Source organism: Papio anubis, chromosome X (assembly GCF_008728515.1).
Source record: "Papio anubis isolate 15944 chromosome X, Panubis1.0, whole genome shotgun sequence".
In the NCBI taxonomy this organism is placed as follows: Eukaryota; Metazoa; Chordata; class Mammalia; order Primates; family Cercopithecidae; genus Papio; species Papio anubis.
The window spans coordinates 22,308,101-22,326,817 of record NC_044996.1 but is presented as its reverse complement, the minus strand read 5'-3'; the positions used below and the strand labels follow the sequence as shown (position 1 = coordinate 22,326,817).

Below are 18,717 nucleotides of genomic sequence, written 5' to 3'. Positions count from 1 at the left end.
TTCCAGGCATCTTTAGTATTTCTGATGGTGTCCATCAGAAGAAAGAGTTGCTTATTAGAGTGTTCTCTACCACTGGCTTGTAGCTCAATTTATGGTAAACACTTGCTTATCACTGAGGTTTTGTATATGAATTGTGAAAATGGGGTGTGATTGTTAGAACAAATGCCGCTTGGCTTTCATTGGCAGCCCCTTCTGTGAGCCCCAAATTATGACCATTGTTTGCATGGATTCTTATGGGTGCAAGTTTTCCTAGTGTAACTACCCGTAAGTGACTTTAACTTGGGTCTTTGTTCATAGAGATTGAGAAGAACTGAAACACTTTGAACAAACTACACACACATTTATTAAATAGTTAAATGGTTAACAAAGGCACATCAATAACCACTTACTATATATATAGAAATATATATAATTAACACGGATACAATTATAACTGCCATTTTTTTCCAAAAAAGAGTCATTCAATTCATGTCATGAAGGTTAAAGGCAAAGTCTTAGTCCCCATCTTATGCTTTCCCACCCTCTTCTTGAGAACTACATTGAACCTCTATGAGTTGATCATCATCTTCTGTAGCCATAACATCTCTACAAGCATGCTGACTGCAGGCTCCTCAGATTCTTTCTCCATTCCCTCAAGTCCAGTTTTTAATGAACAGGCTGTCTGCTTTAGCAGGTGCTGTTGCTGGTATTCATCCAGTTACACTATGACTTTTTAAAAATCAATCTTTCCTTGTACTTGTACATGCCTGCATTGCATTGCATCACTTATGAAGAGATAGCTCCCTCTCTCATCAGGAAAACTGGATTTGTGTGTCTATGTCTGTTGTACTTTGCACCGGATGCCCTGCCTGCCTTTTCACTGTGTTCTTTCCATACACAACAGAAAAATGCTGGGCTACACTGACCAGAACTGCCATTGTATATGAATTTCTGCATCCCCTTCAGAATGCTGTGCTTTTGCTTTGGACATGTTTGTACAGATGGGAATCAGATAGTCTGTCCCTCTCACAAAGCTCACCCTATTTCCTGGTGGCTGTCCTTTGTATCCAAAATCTCTGTTTGGAGCTCTTGGTTTTTACTCCACAGACACCCACTGTCCTCCTGCCTAAGGGAGTAGTGTAAGTCAGGCACTGAACAGAAAAGCCAGGAAGGTTTAGTTAAATGTGCATTTCCAGTACAGGAAAGAGCCAAGTAGAAAATCAGAGAGTGCGTGTCCATCTGTTAAAGTTTAACAAATATAGGCTTTAAATTACTCCAGAATTATAATCATACCTCAGGCCTGTCACTGTATCATGCCCTCTACAGATGATGACCATGGGAGTGGATTCTGGTCAGTGGAATTTTAGGACGTTCACTATCTAGTCAGTATTTTAGGTTTATTATCATATCATAACTTTCCTGATAATAACAAAGTTACAAGAGTCTTCATTTTTTGGCCTTCCTGGGGTGGTGAATGACTGCATTGCTTATAGGAATTCCATCTCTGCGCCTAAACACTGAGCTTCAATGCCTAGAAGTTTGCTTAAGTAAAACATATTTCCCTTATCTATGCATGTAGGTGTCTGATATTTGCCCATTGGAAAGTCATGCCTTTTTAAATGTGAACACTTTCAGGACAGGCAGCACATTAAGTATGGCCATTCTTGAACACCATAGGGTAATTTGTCGCTTAGATCTCAACTATGAGCAGCTCTCCATAGTCTGAGAAGCCCAACAGGAAAGTACTTAAGGGGAAAAGTCCAGATCTATCAGAGGAAGCAGGCCTGATAAGTTGCTATCTTGAGGATTTTCCTGGGCCAGAGGCCACCATGAGGGATGAGAAAAGGATGCTGTGAAAAGAATTTGAAAAGTACCCAAGACAAACTTGGTTTACATCTGGTTTTGCCTGTGGGTCAACTTTCTTCCAGCCAATAGAAACTCCAAGTCTCCACTTTGATGATGGTCGGGAATGCTTGCCCTGAATTCTTACCTAACATTCAGCAGCCCCAAAGAGAAAGACATTAACTGAATTCTGAAGAGGCCTAAGACCTCTTGTAAATGTCTATATACTGAACTGGATTTAGTGCTGGTATTATCAGACTCACAGAAACACCTACAAAACATTAAACGGCTCAAAGTTGGCTTATCAAGAAATGCCATCGTGGGAACCACCTTAGAAATAGTAAAACCCAACCTCCTCCCTGACCCTCTTCACTGTTAAATGACACATCAGTAATACTTTGCTCTGCCACAGCCTCTGACCTAAACTCTGTTCACCCCAGTTTTCTATCAGCCCGACTCCAGGACAGTGGTCAATGCAGAGAAGTTCCAGATTCACATTTTTGAAGCATTTTGAAATAAGGCAGAATAAATTACCAAATTACATTTACTTTCTTAAAGAACAAAAATGATCATCCTTTTATTACTGTGCCATTTGTTGAAGATAACCAATTTTAAGTGAGAGAAAACATTTTAATGGAAAAATGCATGCATCTCATTGTTATTAAATGATTGATACCCATCTGGAAAGTAGGAAATAAACAACACTGGTTTCATATGTTACACTGGGGATGCAGGATAGACATGAATAACTGGGAAAGAGAAACTTCTAATAATGTATCTCAGAATATGCCTTAGGATTTCTGAGGCACAAGAGAAACTGGTAAGCATTCTCTCAAAATTTTAAGTTTTCTTTTATTAAAATAGAAGTGTCTTTCTTGTGTTAGTAACTTCAATCTTATAGGAGTAATAGGCCTAACAAAATGGATATATTATCTACATAATTCAAAATACTGATGGTATATTTGGAAATAAATTTACTTTATGTATGAAATATAACATTGAGCCAAGTCAGAAATTTAAATTTCATTTTAGAATTACTAAATATTAGCATTAATATACTAGAACATGAATAGCCTTCAAGTGAACTCCTAATGTGTGAATATGGATTCATAAAAAAAGACATAACCAAGAAGTTTACGCATTTTATTAAAAGAACAAAAAATAAACATGGAAGTAGCATACTAAAATGAGCTGCATAATGTGCACTTTTAAACATAAACAAGCACTACAGCACTATAACTTGAAAAAAAATCAAAGTGTCTGCAGTTGAGGGAATGAGCTATTGCATTTTGGAGTAAAAATACTATGGGAAGAGTTGGTACTCATGAAATATTCTGGTCATTATTTAAATATGTTACACAGGGCTAATAATTTTCTTATATGTATTTTTAATTGCGATTTTCCACCCAAATTATGTGCCTCCATTTTTCACATTATTCCAAATTCTTGTTATATGAATGCACAAAGTTAGTCCTTTAAAAAAGAATATATTTAGGAAAATCCTTCAAAAGTTTTTAAATTTAAATGCTTGTAATTTCGGAGCATGGGGACAAATGGCTCATTTTCTGTTAAAGCAGCAACAATAATAAAAAGAAACTTATTTTGAAAAGGGCATTCATTCCCATAATCCAGTGATATGATGGTCATATCATTCTCTCAACTGCTAGACACAAAAGACATAGCAACAAAATAATTTGTTTCCATCACTAACAAATAGCAACTCTACACAGAAATAAAGCTCTGGAACCATGCAGTTTTATGACAGATAAATCTTTAGGTTGTGTGTTTTCGGCGAAAAAAAAGCACTGCTTAATAGTTGGGTTACTTTTAGGTCTTCTTACAGAGGTATTTTTTAAAAAACTAATATGATGTAGATGCCTAGCAAGGATTTTGCAATATCTGCAAAGAGCTGCGACTTATTTCATAGTGATACATTTTTGTTTTTACATATACCATAATTGTGGATGGATTATATTTAAAGATAAAATTTCTCTTCGGTAATCCAGCTTTTGAGTATTAGTGATTCTCTCATAGGCAAGAACAAGTAGAAGGGCTGGAAACTGCACAAATTAGTCAAACTAAATACTTTCTTGAGGTTAGTAATAGAGGGCTTTTTTTTTTTTTTCTTGGCCTCAGTTACATCCATTTGTTATACTTAATTCCCTAATTTGTCTTACTTATTGAAACACAGCCTCTATGTTGAAACTCCAGAGTATGACCCTGTGGCTGACAGCATGCACACCATGCCATCTATACATGGGGTATCTTTTGTGATGCTTCTACGGTTATTCCTACTAATTTACAGGTGATTTTTCCTGACTTAAAATGTCATATCTCTATTGACCTTAGAAAAATACATTCTTGAATCTGGCAGATTCACAAAGAAATGTCCATATCAGTACATAGGTTAAATTGGGAAATTATGTTGAAGATAGGGCTGAGGTTGGAATTCCTAACTACAGAATGAAGGAATGCTTACATTTTATATCAATGGAAATGCTGGTCAGATTGTCAGGCTGTTTGTTGTATGGCTAACTCTGAGTGATTATGGGCTGAGGGAAAAGAAAATTCTAGCCAACTGGCCCTGAGGTATTGGACAACTGTAAGGCTTGGATTGCTTTCTGGCTTTGGCTTATTTTTCTTTCTCTGTAAGTGACAACTATCAAAACGAGTAGCAATACCAACTCCACCAACCCCAGGATGGGCTCCTTCTCTAAGTACTCAAAGTACCTGTGGTGATCAAATGCTTAACCTTTCTAACCTTGACCTCTTCAAGGGCCTCATTGCCTGGGGCAAAAAGAAAGTTAACTGGCTATCTGTAGGTGGTGTGGGAGCTAAAACTGGCAGAGATGGTCAGATTGAAACATTCTCTTCCAGCTCCTGTGTTATGTAAGATTTTGGCTGGTTCTCTTCTGTTTAGTTAAAACAAAACAGTGGGAGGCTGAAGTGGCACAGTTAAGTACTTTGTAATCTGGTAAAGGTAGGTCAGAAAACAGCTTCCACTGAACAGGTATAATGTAAATAAAGTCAGTTATAAAGTTGTGCCAGCAGCATTTTTTTTTTTTCCTTTATTGAAGGGAATAAACTGCCCTACGCTGGCCATCCTTAACTGTTAAATATCATCTTTCAATGGTTACCGATTTGGTTTTGGTTACTGGATCTTAAAGGAGGAACAGTGGTCAACATTAACAATTTGTCACTTAAATAACTATTAATTGATAAACGTTTTAACTGACACATATATCAGCTGATCACTTTCTGTGAAAGACGAAATCTGATTCTATCATAAAGGTAATATCTATCGTGTAATATATGAGGTATTTCACTGCTTGCAACCACTGAAAAGGGAAAACTTGTTCTAGAAACTGCCTGGTGTGTGTGTGTGTGTGTGTGTGTGTGTGTGTGTGTGTGTGTGTGTTTATAGTGGGGATTAATTTAAAAAGTAAACAATCTTTGCTAATGATCTTGTTAAAAGATGAAATTATTCTACTCTTGTTCAATGCTGTTAGCTGAGGCTGACCTGTTACCTGTTACTAGCCTTCTCTTTTGGTGACCTGTAGCAAACTAGAAAGCCTCCATAACAGCAAAGCAACATTATGCTTTAGTTAAGTCTTAGAGCAAAACACCGTCCTTTTCAAAGCCTTAGAAATAACTCTCTCTTACTAACTTTTCCACTATTATCACAGACTTCTCACATTTAAAAAAAGCTCCAAGGATTGCTTTCATGGACTATGTACATTAAGTGCAAAAAAGGTGTGTCTCACACATCCGCACCCTAACTGAGACAGTCAATTAACTGCAGCATATGTTTCTTAAACACTGTTAAGGGGTCATTCCACAGTATCTTTACGTATAGTTTTAAATATATGAATTAATTTCAAAAGAGGCTTTAGTCATGCTTTAATCCTCATATAGCTATATTTGCTTATGTAATTCCAGAAAACAGAATTTTTGCAGCTACAGCTATGCCACTTGAATAGGGTAATTTTGAATAAAGTTACAAAAAAGTTAGGTAATGTGTTAAAAATGCAATGATTGTGTTTTTAAGTCTAAATACTGTGGAATAACCCTATCCACACAACAAATTCTATAAACTATAAAGCCTGATTCTCGAATCCATGTGTTACAAACTTTTTCACAAAAAGTCACACAAGGACACAAATTCAGCTTTTATATATGGGCCTTTGGGTTTAAAAAATAACTCAACCATGTCTGTTTTCATAGTTTTGAGCTGTATTTTCTACATGCTCATACTGTCACAAATCACCTATAGTTTACAAGTAAAATGTTCACATGCACAAATGTCTAAAGGTAGCCATGTTGTAATTTTGTTGCCAAAGCAACAACTAAATATAATTAGATAACAATTATTATTTGTATATAAAGTTAAATTTGTTCTTAAATTGTGAACTGTAAAGGATAGTTTTGGACTATAATCTGTATCTTGTCATACTTCAGTGTCAGTTTAGAACCTAGCTAGGCGGGCAGAATCCACGCAGTAAAAGCTTAAATTTTCTTTAACTTTACTTCGAAATTAAATTCATTAGTTACTTAGAGCTACAGAAAAGCAATAAAATAAAGCCTTAAAGATGAAAAATAAGAAAAATGAAAATATGGTACCAATTAGTGAGTTATATTTACAGTTTGATTAGGTTAGCAACTAAATTTACAGAAGTAGTTGTTATACACTTGGACATGCTATTTATTCTAGTGCCTTCTACAGGCACTGGTTAAACAAGGCTACTATCTTAGTATATCTATTCATCAGAAATGGGAAATCAGATTTCCCTCATAAATTTTGCCTATTTCTGTTTCAATGTGTGTGAAATGTATTTGAGAGAAAAATAATGAGGATTTCAGTTTCCAATCATTCTGTACCTCATAGCCTACCCTACAGACTAAAGGAACTCAGAAAACTTGTGGCTGCATTTTACCTAAGAGCATCCTTATCTATACTCTTCAAAGAGGGGGACAAAGAACCAAATAACATTTCAAGTAGCACATTAACGTTCTCTCTTATTTAAGAAAATGTAATGTAAATGTCATTCCTTATTCAGACATCACTATGCTTATTGGTAATGCTACTTAAAACAGATTCAAGTTGCAAAGATTAATTTCATTCGGTTTCTGCTGATGGTAGGGAGGAGGTACTTGCTTTTTCCCAAATTGGAGAGCAGGTGAGCTGAGGCCCTCCCATTAGTGAACACCGCCTAGTGGTATAGGACAACACTTATGGCAAGATCAAAGTGCTTCAGCATGTTCAAAAATGGATGAAGAAAATTGATGGGGTAGAGAGAAGATGACTTTCCACATCATGATTAACTACAAATTAAAGCCTCTGATCTAGATAAGTGAAATGAAATGCCACTGCTGGTTGTGGAATCATGCTCCAATTAAAAAAGTAAATACTGTATTTAAATAGCAATTTTATGAATCCATTTACTTTAATTTAATCTTAATCCCTCTTTAAAATATACGTATGTTATGGTCACGTAATACTTTTTTAAAAAGTTGACGCTACTAAATCCCTCTTAAAGATAACTTTTAGATTATTTTCTCTGTATACATGACCCGTTTTATCCAAGTTTCAGCATTCTTGCATATGTTTTGCAAAAGGCTGAGAAAAATGGAAAAAAACAATAAATTTGGATAAATAGAGGCCCCTGTAAAATACAAAGCTTATAAAATGTTAACTAAGAATCATAAGTGATTAGAATTTTATATATACAATTCATCCAGTAAATTTTTGTTTAGAGTCACTGATTAGTTTTGTGACTTGTCTTTTTAAATGGAAATTTATAGTCTAATGACTTATCTTTCTTTTCTTTTCTTGAATAAAGATAATTTGAATAAGTCATTGCACATCTAGTTCAAAGAGTGCTATCTTAAAATTGTATTTTTTTCCTCAAAACTCTATTGAATTTGATCAAAACTTTAGGGCTTTGAGCTTTCTTTCTTTGAATTCATTTACAAAACAACTTTTAAAATGCCAACGATGTAGAAAATTGTGGCACCAAAAATACAATGGCCCTAAATATTCCTCACTGAACCTTTTACTTTAAAGTAAGTCATTGTTAATGTCTTCCAGTGCTTAACGCAACATGAAAACAGCTGTACTCTAGGTCTATTATCCATGGTTTATGTACGTCTTTGCCCAAAGTTGAAAAAGTTAAGTGAGATCACTGCATGCAGATGTCAAACTATACAAAAGTTCATTTTGCACAAAAAAGTTCTTGTCTCCTTTAAGAAATATATCCAGACTAGCTCAGGTGCATCCCTTCTGGATTCATGTAGTCAGATCCGCCCTTCTGGAGAGGCACTGGCACAGATCATACAAAACTCAGTTCCATACAGAAGGAATTTCAAAAAGGCATACACTACTTTCTTCTATAGCAATGTTAAGATTTAAGAAACAGAAATTAACTGGTTCAAAGAGTCCATAGGTAAAAGTCAGGACAACTCTTGATCTCTAATTCCACGCAACACTGTCAACAGCTGACAATGGCTCAATACAAGCAATACTGTTTAGAAAGCACTGTTGATCAGGATTTGGATGGATAATTAAGATCAACAGAGCATCAATTCCCAGAAAGCTAATTTTGCTCTCTCGCATTCCGAGCCAAATGGGTCTGCTTTGGGAGAGAGCATCAAATGTTCTGAAGCACAAACAATGTGAAAAGGAGGAACAATGGGAAGCAGGAGATATTTCTAGTTCCCACAATGGCTAAGGTAGCCTTGGGCAAGTCATATGCCCCTGGATTCAGTTCCATCAACTATGAGAAGGATTTTGCTAACTCCATTGTTCTGTGATTCGAACACTTCTAGCCAGCTTAAGTTATCCTCAATCAGATTTGCTTTTTGTCATATTCATGAAAGAGAAAAACAATTATATATATATACACATATATATATGTATATATATGATGGTTTTATACTTTCTGGTGGAAGAACACCTATTTACTAGAAAATATTAAATCTATTACTTGATGTAAAATCTCATGTTTCCACCACTATATAATAACATTAATAACTGAGTAGAGTGGATGAGATATGTCACACACCCCAGGAATTATTTGGTTGTAAAATTCTTTCATACGTATTAGTAATGTGAATTCAGCTGAGCTCTGTGGAGTATAGCCACTCTGTCTTATTCAAAGGGTGCTAAAACCCCCTCTATTGTCATTTTCAAACATATATAAAGGCAAACAAATCCAAACAAGCAAAAAAAAAGGCTTGGTTATGATGTGAGAGGGTCTGATGTTAAAGTTTGGGCAGGGGGACACTTGCCATATATCACAGGTGCTTTCTCCTTCACTGAACTGTTTAACAAAACCAAATTCAGTTGAACCGAAGCTAAAGACAACTACAACCATCTTTCCCAGTTCTTTTGAATAAATCAAGGAATAATTGTAAGTGCTTCCCTGTTCCCTGTCCTAGCCATTTCTCCAAGCCTGTACTCAGGCTCCCTCTGTGATCAATAGAGAAGACTGTCCATTTGGGGAGGAAAGTCGTTATTTGTAACCAATTCTCTTTCACCCTGACTGACTTTTGCTAGATTGCTTCTTACTTGTTATTCAAAGAGTAGCCTAAAGAGCATGAGCCATTTGCATTTGGAAAATGGCATTTGTGTAAAAGGTGACATTGCCATGGTTTTACACACTTTCCTCGAGTATGTAAGAACTATCTCCACGCCCCCATCTCTCTGTTTGATTTATAACTTGTAATTAGCATATTTTTAAGCTCCCAAGTACCAGTTTCTCAGCTGAAGATGACAAAATGGCTGAGTTTTAGACACTCAACCTAGGAGATAGGATTCTCAAGCCACACACACAAAAAGTCTAATGGGCACTTTACATAATTTTTACTATAAATGCTGAGAAATTCATTTAAAGGTAAAGTCTTATTTTCCAAGCTATTTAAGAAGAGTGAAATAGGGGTTAATGTTTTATGAAGTTCTCTGCTTTGTGCAGGTAATTATTTCTCTCTTTAAAAAATCTAGCAATTTGATTGTATTATGCAACATCAGATCTGCAGGTACAAATTATACACATGCATGTTAATGAACAGGTTTTGTGCACATTCAAAAATGAGGCATTTTAAATGTCAGTCCCAAGAAACCTACAGAAATATTCTAAAGAAAGAGAGCATATTTGCATGAACCTGTCATGGTTTTAAGCACATATAGTTCTGTTCCCCACTAATAACACTTTAGTTGAAATCAAACACCACACATATACGGCAAAACACTACAGTATGTAAAAACCTAACACAGCACAACACAATACAAGAAATGGTACTGAATATATTTGTTACATCCTGAATCAAACCAATAGACTATCTTGTAAACAAAACAGTAAGGTAACACTTCAAAAACAGATGAACAATTTATCCACCAAGAATGTATATAGTAAGCCAACAGCTCACTGTGGAAATACACTTAGCATGGTTATTAGAAAATCACAAAGAGTAATGTAACAAGTTACCAAATTTTATGGTCATGTTCTGCTTGATAATTCAAATAGGATGGATGGTAGTTACTAGTTTTCTATTCGTGTTGTTTTAACATCTCCATTGATTTTTAATGCTTTATTTTTTATCTGAATTTGCTGGCTGGCAGGTTTGCTTTGCTTAATACATTGACTGCAACACGCTTATTGTTGTGTTGGTAGAATAAGACATACGAGAAAATATATAGAAAGGCCATATGGAGGTTTCCGTGGAAAGATTCTGATACTCCATAACTCTGCTGTTCAGAATTTCAGCTGAAATGGAAAAAAAAAAGAAAGAAAGAGTGAGAAATATTGAAAGGTTATTGAACGAAGAGTCAGGAGAATGTGGTGGGTCTTGTTCCAGTTCTGTCTGTTACCAGTGCCAAAATATCCCCAATGTGAATTTCATATTGAAATGGGGCTTTTGAGAATGATCATGAAAGAACCATGTATCTATGATAGTCTATGATACCCTTTGAGTGCTAATGTGGAGAACTGTCCTAACAGAGATGCACTCCAATGTTTAAGGCATTATTTATCTACTCAATGCCAATACTTTTTGTTGAGCGTACACTCATGTGTCCACCTTTCAACTGGCATGTACTGAGAAAACATGTTTGATACTGAACATTTTGAAATATGCAAATATTAAATACACTTTCAACTTTTTCTCTGAATGTTTTAGAGCCATGCAGTAATAGTCTACCTGTGAAATCTGGGTATTGTATTGTACAAAATTACATTTTTGAACTTTAGAGAAATTTTCAGCACCTATTACATATTGAAGTGATTATGTTCTGCCAAATACCTCTACATTTTCTAACGAAATCAAGCAAGAAGGAATCACTCTTCCCAAACATGCTCTGTTGGAAAGTTAATTTGACAACTTTTGTTTACCTTGATGTAAAGCAGCCCATGAAAGTTGGGCAAGTGTTGGCAAAACCTATATTATCATGTTTAGTGCTATTCCCAAGTTGCCACTATCCCAAATGACACCCCTGGATACAATTACAATTTACAGCTCCTTCAGTTATCCCATGTGCTCAAAGGTGCCTTTTAAAATCCTTCCTTATGATTCAGGGGACCTATTTATTAAATGTCCAGTTGGCTATCTGCTCTGTCCAGAACACTTAGTGTTCTAAGCCCATGTGTCCTCAGCAGGAAAGAAGGGCTAGCTGGGATCTGGGGGACTAGTTAACTAGGGCACAGAACTGCTGCCTCCTTCCACCAAATGACACATGCCAGGTGTGAGAACTTCAAACTTTCGATGATGAAGGTATGCAATTCAGAGTTGGTACACTATTTCAGTTAGTCCCTAGAATTAATTAAAATACCTAGGAGTCTTAAATGGCTTCAGAAGTCACATGTTCTTAAGTGAATGACTGCTAAAATGAAGTGTGTGCCATGATGGGCACCAGGCAAAGAGAAGATTGAAGGTGAAGGAGAAAAAGAAAAATCCCACAACAACAAAAATTTTAAAAAAGAGACATGATTGGAATGAAAATAATGACTCGGTTACTAAATTGTGTCACTCAAAGTTCAATACAATGTCACATGAGAGGCATAGTGCTTACTGTGTTTAACATAATCATATCAGTCAAATTCTAAAAATTCTTGTTTGATTTCCAAAAATAATGAAGCTATAAAGTGGTTAAAGAATTACAATTCAAAAGTAATCTGTGCCTCTGTCTAACAAATCATATATTCCTTTAATAACAGGAAAACATTTAAGAATGTGTTAGCTCATTGAGAAAATACAGTACCAGCTGTCATACTGCATATTTGCGCTCACATTTCAATTTGGAAAATTTATAATGTGTAAATCAAGCTCTACGTCACAAGCAATGTCTATGAATGAAAATATTTACCAAAGCCTTTTAGCAAGTGTAATTGTATAAATAAAATATGTAGCCTATAAATATTATTTATATTAATACTTAAAGAAACTTACTGTTCTACTGGGAACTTCTACATCTGTGAAACAAACATGCTGCTATTCAGTTCATCTATTGATAATTGGGGTATCTATAGTAGTAAAAAAGATTTTAGATTAAAATAGTTTCTTGAGAGAATTCTGTTTATGTTGTTATATATGTGGAACTTTTCATCTATAAGCATGATTCCCACTTTAATAAAGCAAAATGGCCCTAATATTATACAATAATTATCATATGCATTTCCTTATAATTTCAAGACTCCCCCCAAACTTGTAATTTGCCTTGTGAACTCTGCCTAAAAATACCTAAAGCAAATAAAAATCAAAACGACAAGCACATCTAATGTCCATATGAGAAGGAACTTCCGATATAATCACTGGGAAATGATAAAGATATCCATGTCTTGGAAAGAAATGTGATATTTTGTTTTCTCTCCAGTGGATCTGAAGGTAAAGGTGATGACTGTACTAAGCCAAAGTTTAAACACAATAATAAAAAATGGCAGGAAAATAAATTCTCTTGACCAATGAGGAAGCATTTAAGTAATATTAAGTATATACATTTGAGGATTGGTGTGTTACCAGTAATTAAAGATAGAATATCAAGAGCAACATCTGGTAACCAATTAAAAATGAGCAAAACTCCTCTGATTCATCTTGAGATGAATAGCAAAGCACATATAGCACTCTAGAATATACACAAAAATAAAAATTCTAAATGTAACAATGGCTTACAAACACATAAGAATCTCACCAATCCAAAAAGCATATACTGTGCATTACCAAAACATTGTAGTTATCTCTATCTGAACAGCTGAAATAAATGGCCAAACCTGATTGCCTGTAGTTGGTGCAGCGAAGGGAACGCTGGTGGCAGGTGTTGTTGCTGCAGACACAGTGGTAGGTGTAGCACCGTGCATCATGGGCACTTTCAGTTGAAAACCACAGAAGCAACACACAGGAGGGTAGAGGATTTATGCAACCATGACATTTACGATGGAATGAGGTGTGGTAGGTATCACAGCAGCAAGCCATGTGACATCATAATGACGAATACATCAGGGTGTTCATGCAATCACAGTCAATGCAAAGCAACACAGCATGGAAGGGGGGAAAATTAAAAAGAGAAAAGGGGAAAGCCAATTATATTTACCAATATGGAAAATGGAACCATTCTCAACATTTAGTAAGGTTTTGAGCAGAATCCCATTGCAGTTTACTCAAAAGGCTAAATTTTCAGAAGGGGCTATAATGAATGCATATGAAAACAAAAATCCAATGTTACAAGAGCTATCTATCTGAAGCTAGTTAAGCAGACAAGTAACTGGATTGCGCATTCAAAATGGAATTAAGGAATCATACATTGGAATTTAGGTTCACTGACTTATGGACATGAATGCCGTCACTAGATCTGCAGGTGCAAATGGACAGTTATATGTATACTTACCCGATCTGCATGCAAAGACATGGTAAGTAGACTGGTTGGTGTGTGGTAGGGGGGCAGATATGAAGAATATAGTGAACTATGCATGCAGGTTTTTAAGTACGCCTCTGGCAAACTCCTGGGAAACTTTGGCCATTTATCAAATAAATACATGGAGTACTTCATAGTAAATCTTGTCTTCATAGCAACTATTATAGCTACAATGGTTAGCAGCTGTGAAATCTCTTGCAGGACGTTTTATCTTTGCCTTTTCTAGTTCCTATCTCTTTTAGAAAGTGTTTTGGGTGCTTTCCGATGTCTAGCTCATTTCAGAAACCAAACCAGGGAATTAATGTGTGAATGGCAATGTGTGAATGGCAAGCACACATATGTAATAATTTATCATGTCTACATCGATTGAATTCAGATTTTCTGAAAGTCTACAGAGAAAATGAATGGCCAGGGAAAACTTAAGATGTGCAATACCATAGAAACCGAAAATGTACCCCAAATGGTGATTAACAAAAACTCCATAGTTATCCATTCCACTTATCTCTAGTTACCCATTACCCAGAGTCATCCCTGTTGTCTTACATGCCAATTCTAAAAACACTCTTGTTTTCCATTTGGGAGTGCAGCAATTTACAGGAACCAGACCCACTAAAGAATGCAGTTTGCATTCCTAAGCAAAGCTCTGAAGGTGAAAGGACAAGAGAGCATCTTCAAGAAAATTGTCACAAAATATGAAGGCAAAGACACATTTCTCAAACTTGCAGAAGTCTGTTCTGATTGTACACATTATGATTACAATGTATACATATTGTGCTCCTGTTGGTATTAATGGAAATGTTTATTAATTCCTACAGAAGACAGTCAAACCCTCCCTAACAGGATCCTCACCTCCATTGCCAGGGTTCAGATCTCGCTATGTTAGTGAGCGCTGATACTATGCGGTTGTCATTTTGAACTTTATTCTCAAGAAGCCTGTTAGTAGTGCTTTTGGGGCTCTGCATCTACTCTGGTCCACCAAGGTGACAAAGGTCAATTTGTTGCGAACTCTCAAAAGGGATGGGATGGCCTGGATTGATGTGAGATGGCAGAGTGGGACGGGGTGGGATCATTTCTCCTTGCATAGAACAGAGCTATTTTCTCCTGGTCTGTTCCTTGTGCCCATGAGGACTGTAGGAGCTGTGAACTCCCCACTCCTTCCTCATGATCTTCAGTATTAGGGCTGTATAAAATGGTTTAGAGATGGCTATCATATTGTGTTAGTGGCTAACGAAAGGATCTGTGTGCAACTGCTTGTTAAAAATCACATAACACCCAAAGAGTCATTTTGAAATGATTCCGTTGTGCCTAGCTTCTATGCCAATGGTGCCTCAGGCTAGAGCACTATAGGATTTATTACACAACACTGCAGAATCCTCTGGCTTTGCTGAACTCATCCTCTGGCAACATGGGAACATTGAATGCTTTAAGTTGTATAGATAACTTTTTCAGGGAGGAATTGTTTCATTGTACTTTACAAGTTATACATTTTAAGTATTTTACAATTTTTAAATAATACATGTTAAGCAAGGAACAAAACTGCCCAGTCTGGCTAGTTTCAAACATTGAAAAAGAAACTTTTTAAATATTTAAGTTGCTATTATTAGGGTAGAAATAGAGAAATGACAGGGCCAGCATTTGGCCACAGTGGCAACCAACTAGGACTTGAGAAAGTAGGACTATTTTGATGCTACAAAGACATAAAACAGAAAGCACCATGTTAAACCTTAACACACTCAGAAAATTTCCAGCCACATCTTTCAGTCATTCATCTTTCATAGTCACAACAGAAAAACACATTTTTTCAGATTAGAAAATGTTGATAATTTTTGTAGAAAACCTACCAATATTTGAAGCGGGTGCCATGCACAGTATTGGCCCTGTACACCATGCAGAAAAGCGTGGAAAGTAAAGAAAAGAGATATTTGATTATTAAGGATTTACCGATAGAAATACATTTTAACAGAAAGATTATTTCTTTGCAATATCAATTACTCAGCACATGCAAGTCCAACAATCTCTCATGTTTACAATCACAGATTAGCTTTAAGGTCACAAACCCAGGTAATCAAAATAATTCTTGGATTCTTAGGTACAAAATGAGCTATAATTTTCTTTAAAAGAATTAACTCACTTAAATTACATATTTATTGTGGACAAATACATCCTAAATAATTTTTATAATAAGAAGGAGAATTTTAATTTATTACACATATCATTTTCTAAATATGCTCCAGAATCTTGTATCTGGTGTCTGTATTTCTATTTAGAGTATTAATCTGTTAACACTGTCTCCTCCACTGTCTCATAGTCAATAGGACTCAACTATGAATATATGGCAAACAGGTTCCATTAAGAGAAACCTCTTAGCTGGACAGGCTTTTATGTTGCTACTAATCAAGGGGAAAGGAATTTTTCTGAAATTTTTGCTTATGAAACTAGATTTCATGTTGGCCAAATCTTGCAAAAAATTTAAACTTGGAAACAAAGTAACTGTAGTATTAAGAAAACCTAAGATGAACAGCATAAATTTTATTATATTCAACCACCTTGACTAGACTTCCAGGGCTACTGAATTCATTCCATAGCTATAATATAAATTGGAAGTAGCCAAGGTAGAGTGATCTAATGTGTAGGTAAATTACCACAATTTTTGAAGAAAAAAAATGCTAGGAATAAAGTCATGTCAACTCATACTGGTTTTCTCTTTTACTCTGTAGACATAATGTGTTTTCTTCTTAGGTTGGGAGAAAAATATCTAAATTATTAGATATCAGTGGTTACTTATCATAAGGGATGTAAGAAAGTGCTGAAGAATTCCATATTTCCTCTCAGAAAATATCATATAAATATATACAAATTGTATAATTTAAATGATGGCATGAAGGACTACTGTGGCTAGTAATTAAAGACTGGTGTTTTACGGTACCTTTCAAAATTAATTAACTGATTAATTTACTAATTAACCAATAAGTTTTCTCAAGTCTGGGTATTAACAAGGATTTCTAAATTTTTTTTAAACATATGTTATTTTCATTTAAAAATAGTTTCCAATCTTGGGCATTTAGCATTCTGTCAAAAAAAAAAAAAAAGAAAAAAGAAAAAAAAATGCTGTATTCTCAATGGTTAGAATTTTCAATTTATTCTTAAGAAACTATATGCTCATTCTTAAACTACTAAACCACTGGAAGAAAATTATTTTCCCCCCAGTATATGATATCTAATTGAACAAATTTTTGGCTTAACATTTTCTATTCAACTTGGTGTAAAACAGGCTATTAAATATAGCTGAATGTAGGAGATAACAAAATACGCTGCAAAATGTCAGAAAAGATAAACTGCTATGTATTTTATATTAACTGATTCAAGAGTTACAGGCTAAAACTATCTGTTTAATCTATATTATACTATATTATACATTTAAGGGTAGTTTTATTTTAACTACCTTTGGCATATCAAAGATATATTGACAACGCATTTCCATAATATCGAAGCTGGGAGTTTTTTCCTTTTTTTTTTTTCTTTCCCGACAACACTCTATTGTCTGTGACAGTGATACCTGAGAGTCAAGGAATTAGTTTGAGACTGAACCAAGTGAATTAATCATAAGCAAAAACCAAGAAATGCTAAAAAGAAAAATGTTGATACCTTTTCCTAGTTTGATTTCAAACCATGAATTTTCATGACTTATAGAAAAACAAGTAGTTCTAGATACTAGCAGATAAGCATAACTTCCTTGTTTTATTTTTAATCAAAATACATGTCCTCCTATAAAAGCTCTTTGAAAGCTGCTTTGCATTGTATACATTCACAACATCACCAAACTCGCTGCAGTGCCCAGAGCTGTGTTCTCACCTGCAGGGATAAATGCCGGCTGTGGGAGCTGCAGGTTAGTCAGAGCCTGTTGGCAGTGGAAAACAGTGGGATTAAAGACCGGGGTGGCACCATTGGGCTTTTCCAGTGCTGATCTCTTTGGTATCAGTTGCAGTGTACCAGGCTGCAGGGCCTGTGGGGGGAGAGATGGTACTAGTACTAGAGAAAGTAACCAATGTACTCAAACCAAGCAAGTACCAGTTATATAAGGTATTTCCTGGGAATCCTCCATAAGGGTATCCATTGGGCAAGGCACTGGATAAGCAGTGGCCCCACAGCAAGGTAACCAACTGCAGAGATAAGGGGGTTCACGGCTGTGTGCAGTGGCTCATGCCTGTAATCCCAGCACTTTGGGAGGCTGAGACCAGCAGATTGTTTGAGCTTAGGAGTTTGAGACCAGCCTGGGCAATATGGCAAAACCCCATCTCTAAAAAAATAGAAAAATTAGCCAGGCATAGTGGTGCATGCCTGTGGTCCCAGCTACTTGGGAGGCTGAGGTGGGAGGATTGCTTGAGGCCAGGAGGTCAAGACTGCAGTAGCTGAGACCACACCACTGCACTCCAGCTTGAGTGACAGAGCAAGAGCCTGTCTCAAGAAAAAGAAAAAAGGTAGTCCACTACATGAGCAGTAGTCCAAAACAGAAAAAAACGCAAAAAAAAAAAAAAAAAAAAAAAAAAAAAAGGTTTTCAACTTCACTAATTTAGACCTCATTTGGGCAGGATGTGACAGAAAGCTACTACAGTAAATGATCATTTATAATTAGTATCTCAGGGATACTCATCTGTGAATCTATAAAAATGAGATTAGCAGAAGCAACAGATAGCAGGAAAGAGATTCCTGCCTGTTAAAACTCCGATACAGATCTAGGACATAAATGGCATATAGGTGATAAAGCAGATGTTGGTAGATCAGAGTCTGACACTGTCACCCCATAAAATAAAATCCAATTTATACAAAGACTTCAGGTTCAAATCCAATAACTATATATTTCCTAACTAACAGGTAAGGAAAAAGCAAATGAATATTTCCTCCCCCACCACCTACCTCACCCAGGTACTATGTAGATAGCTAGCAAAATATATGCAGTTCTTATTTATAGAGGCTTGCTGTGCATTTCGGTATGTACC

General features: G+C 35.7%; 1 protein-coding gene across 11 annotated transcripts in view; it reads right to left on the bottom strand.

The window, feature by feature from the left end:
* Window positions 1-2,950: 2,950 nt before the first annotated feature.
* Window positions 2,951-18,717, bottom strand: part of MBNL3 (muscleblind like splicing regulator 3) — a 120,146-nt gene continuing 104,379 nt past the window's right edge. For 7 of the 11 annotated variants that reach the window (XM_017954382.2, XM_009198269.4, XM_031660759.1 and 4 more), the window contains 5 exons: window positions 17,573-17,723; window positions 15,562-15,597; window positions 13,080-13,174; window positions 12,262-12,335; window positions 2,951-10,583 (listed from right to left, as the gene is read on the bottom strand). In XM_017954382.2, coding sequence (XP_017809871.1) covers window positions 12,279-12,335; window positions 13,080-13,174; window positions 15,562-15,597; window positions 17,573-17,723 — 339 coding nt within the window. In that variant the 3' untranslated portion in view covers window positions 2,951-10,583; window positions 12,262-12,278. The remainder of the gene's footprint in view (window positions 10,584-12,261; window positions 12,336-13,079; window positions 13,175-15,561; window positions 15,598-17,572; window positions 17,724-18,717) is intronic. The other 4 variants (XM_021932686.2, XM_021932687.2, XM_021932684.2 and 1 more) reach the window with 4 other exon arrangements.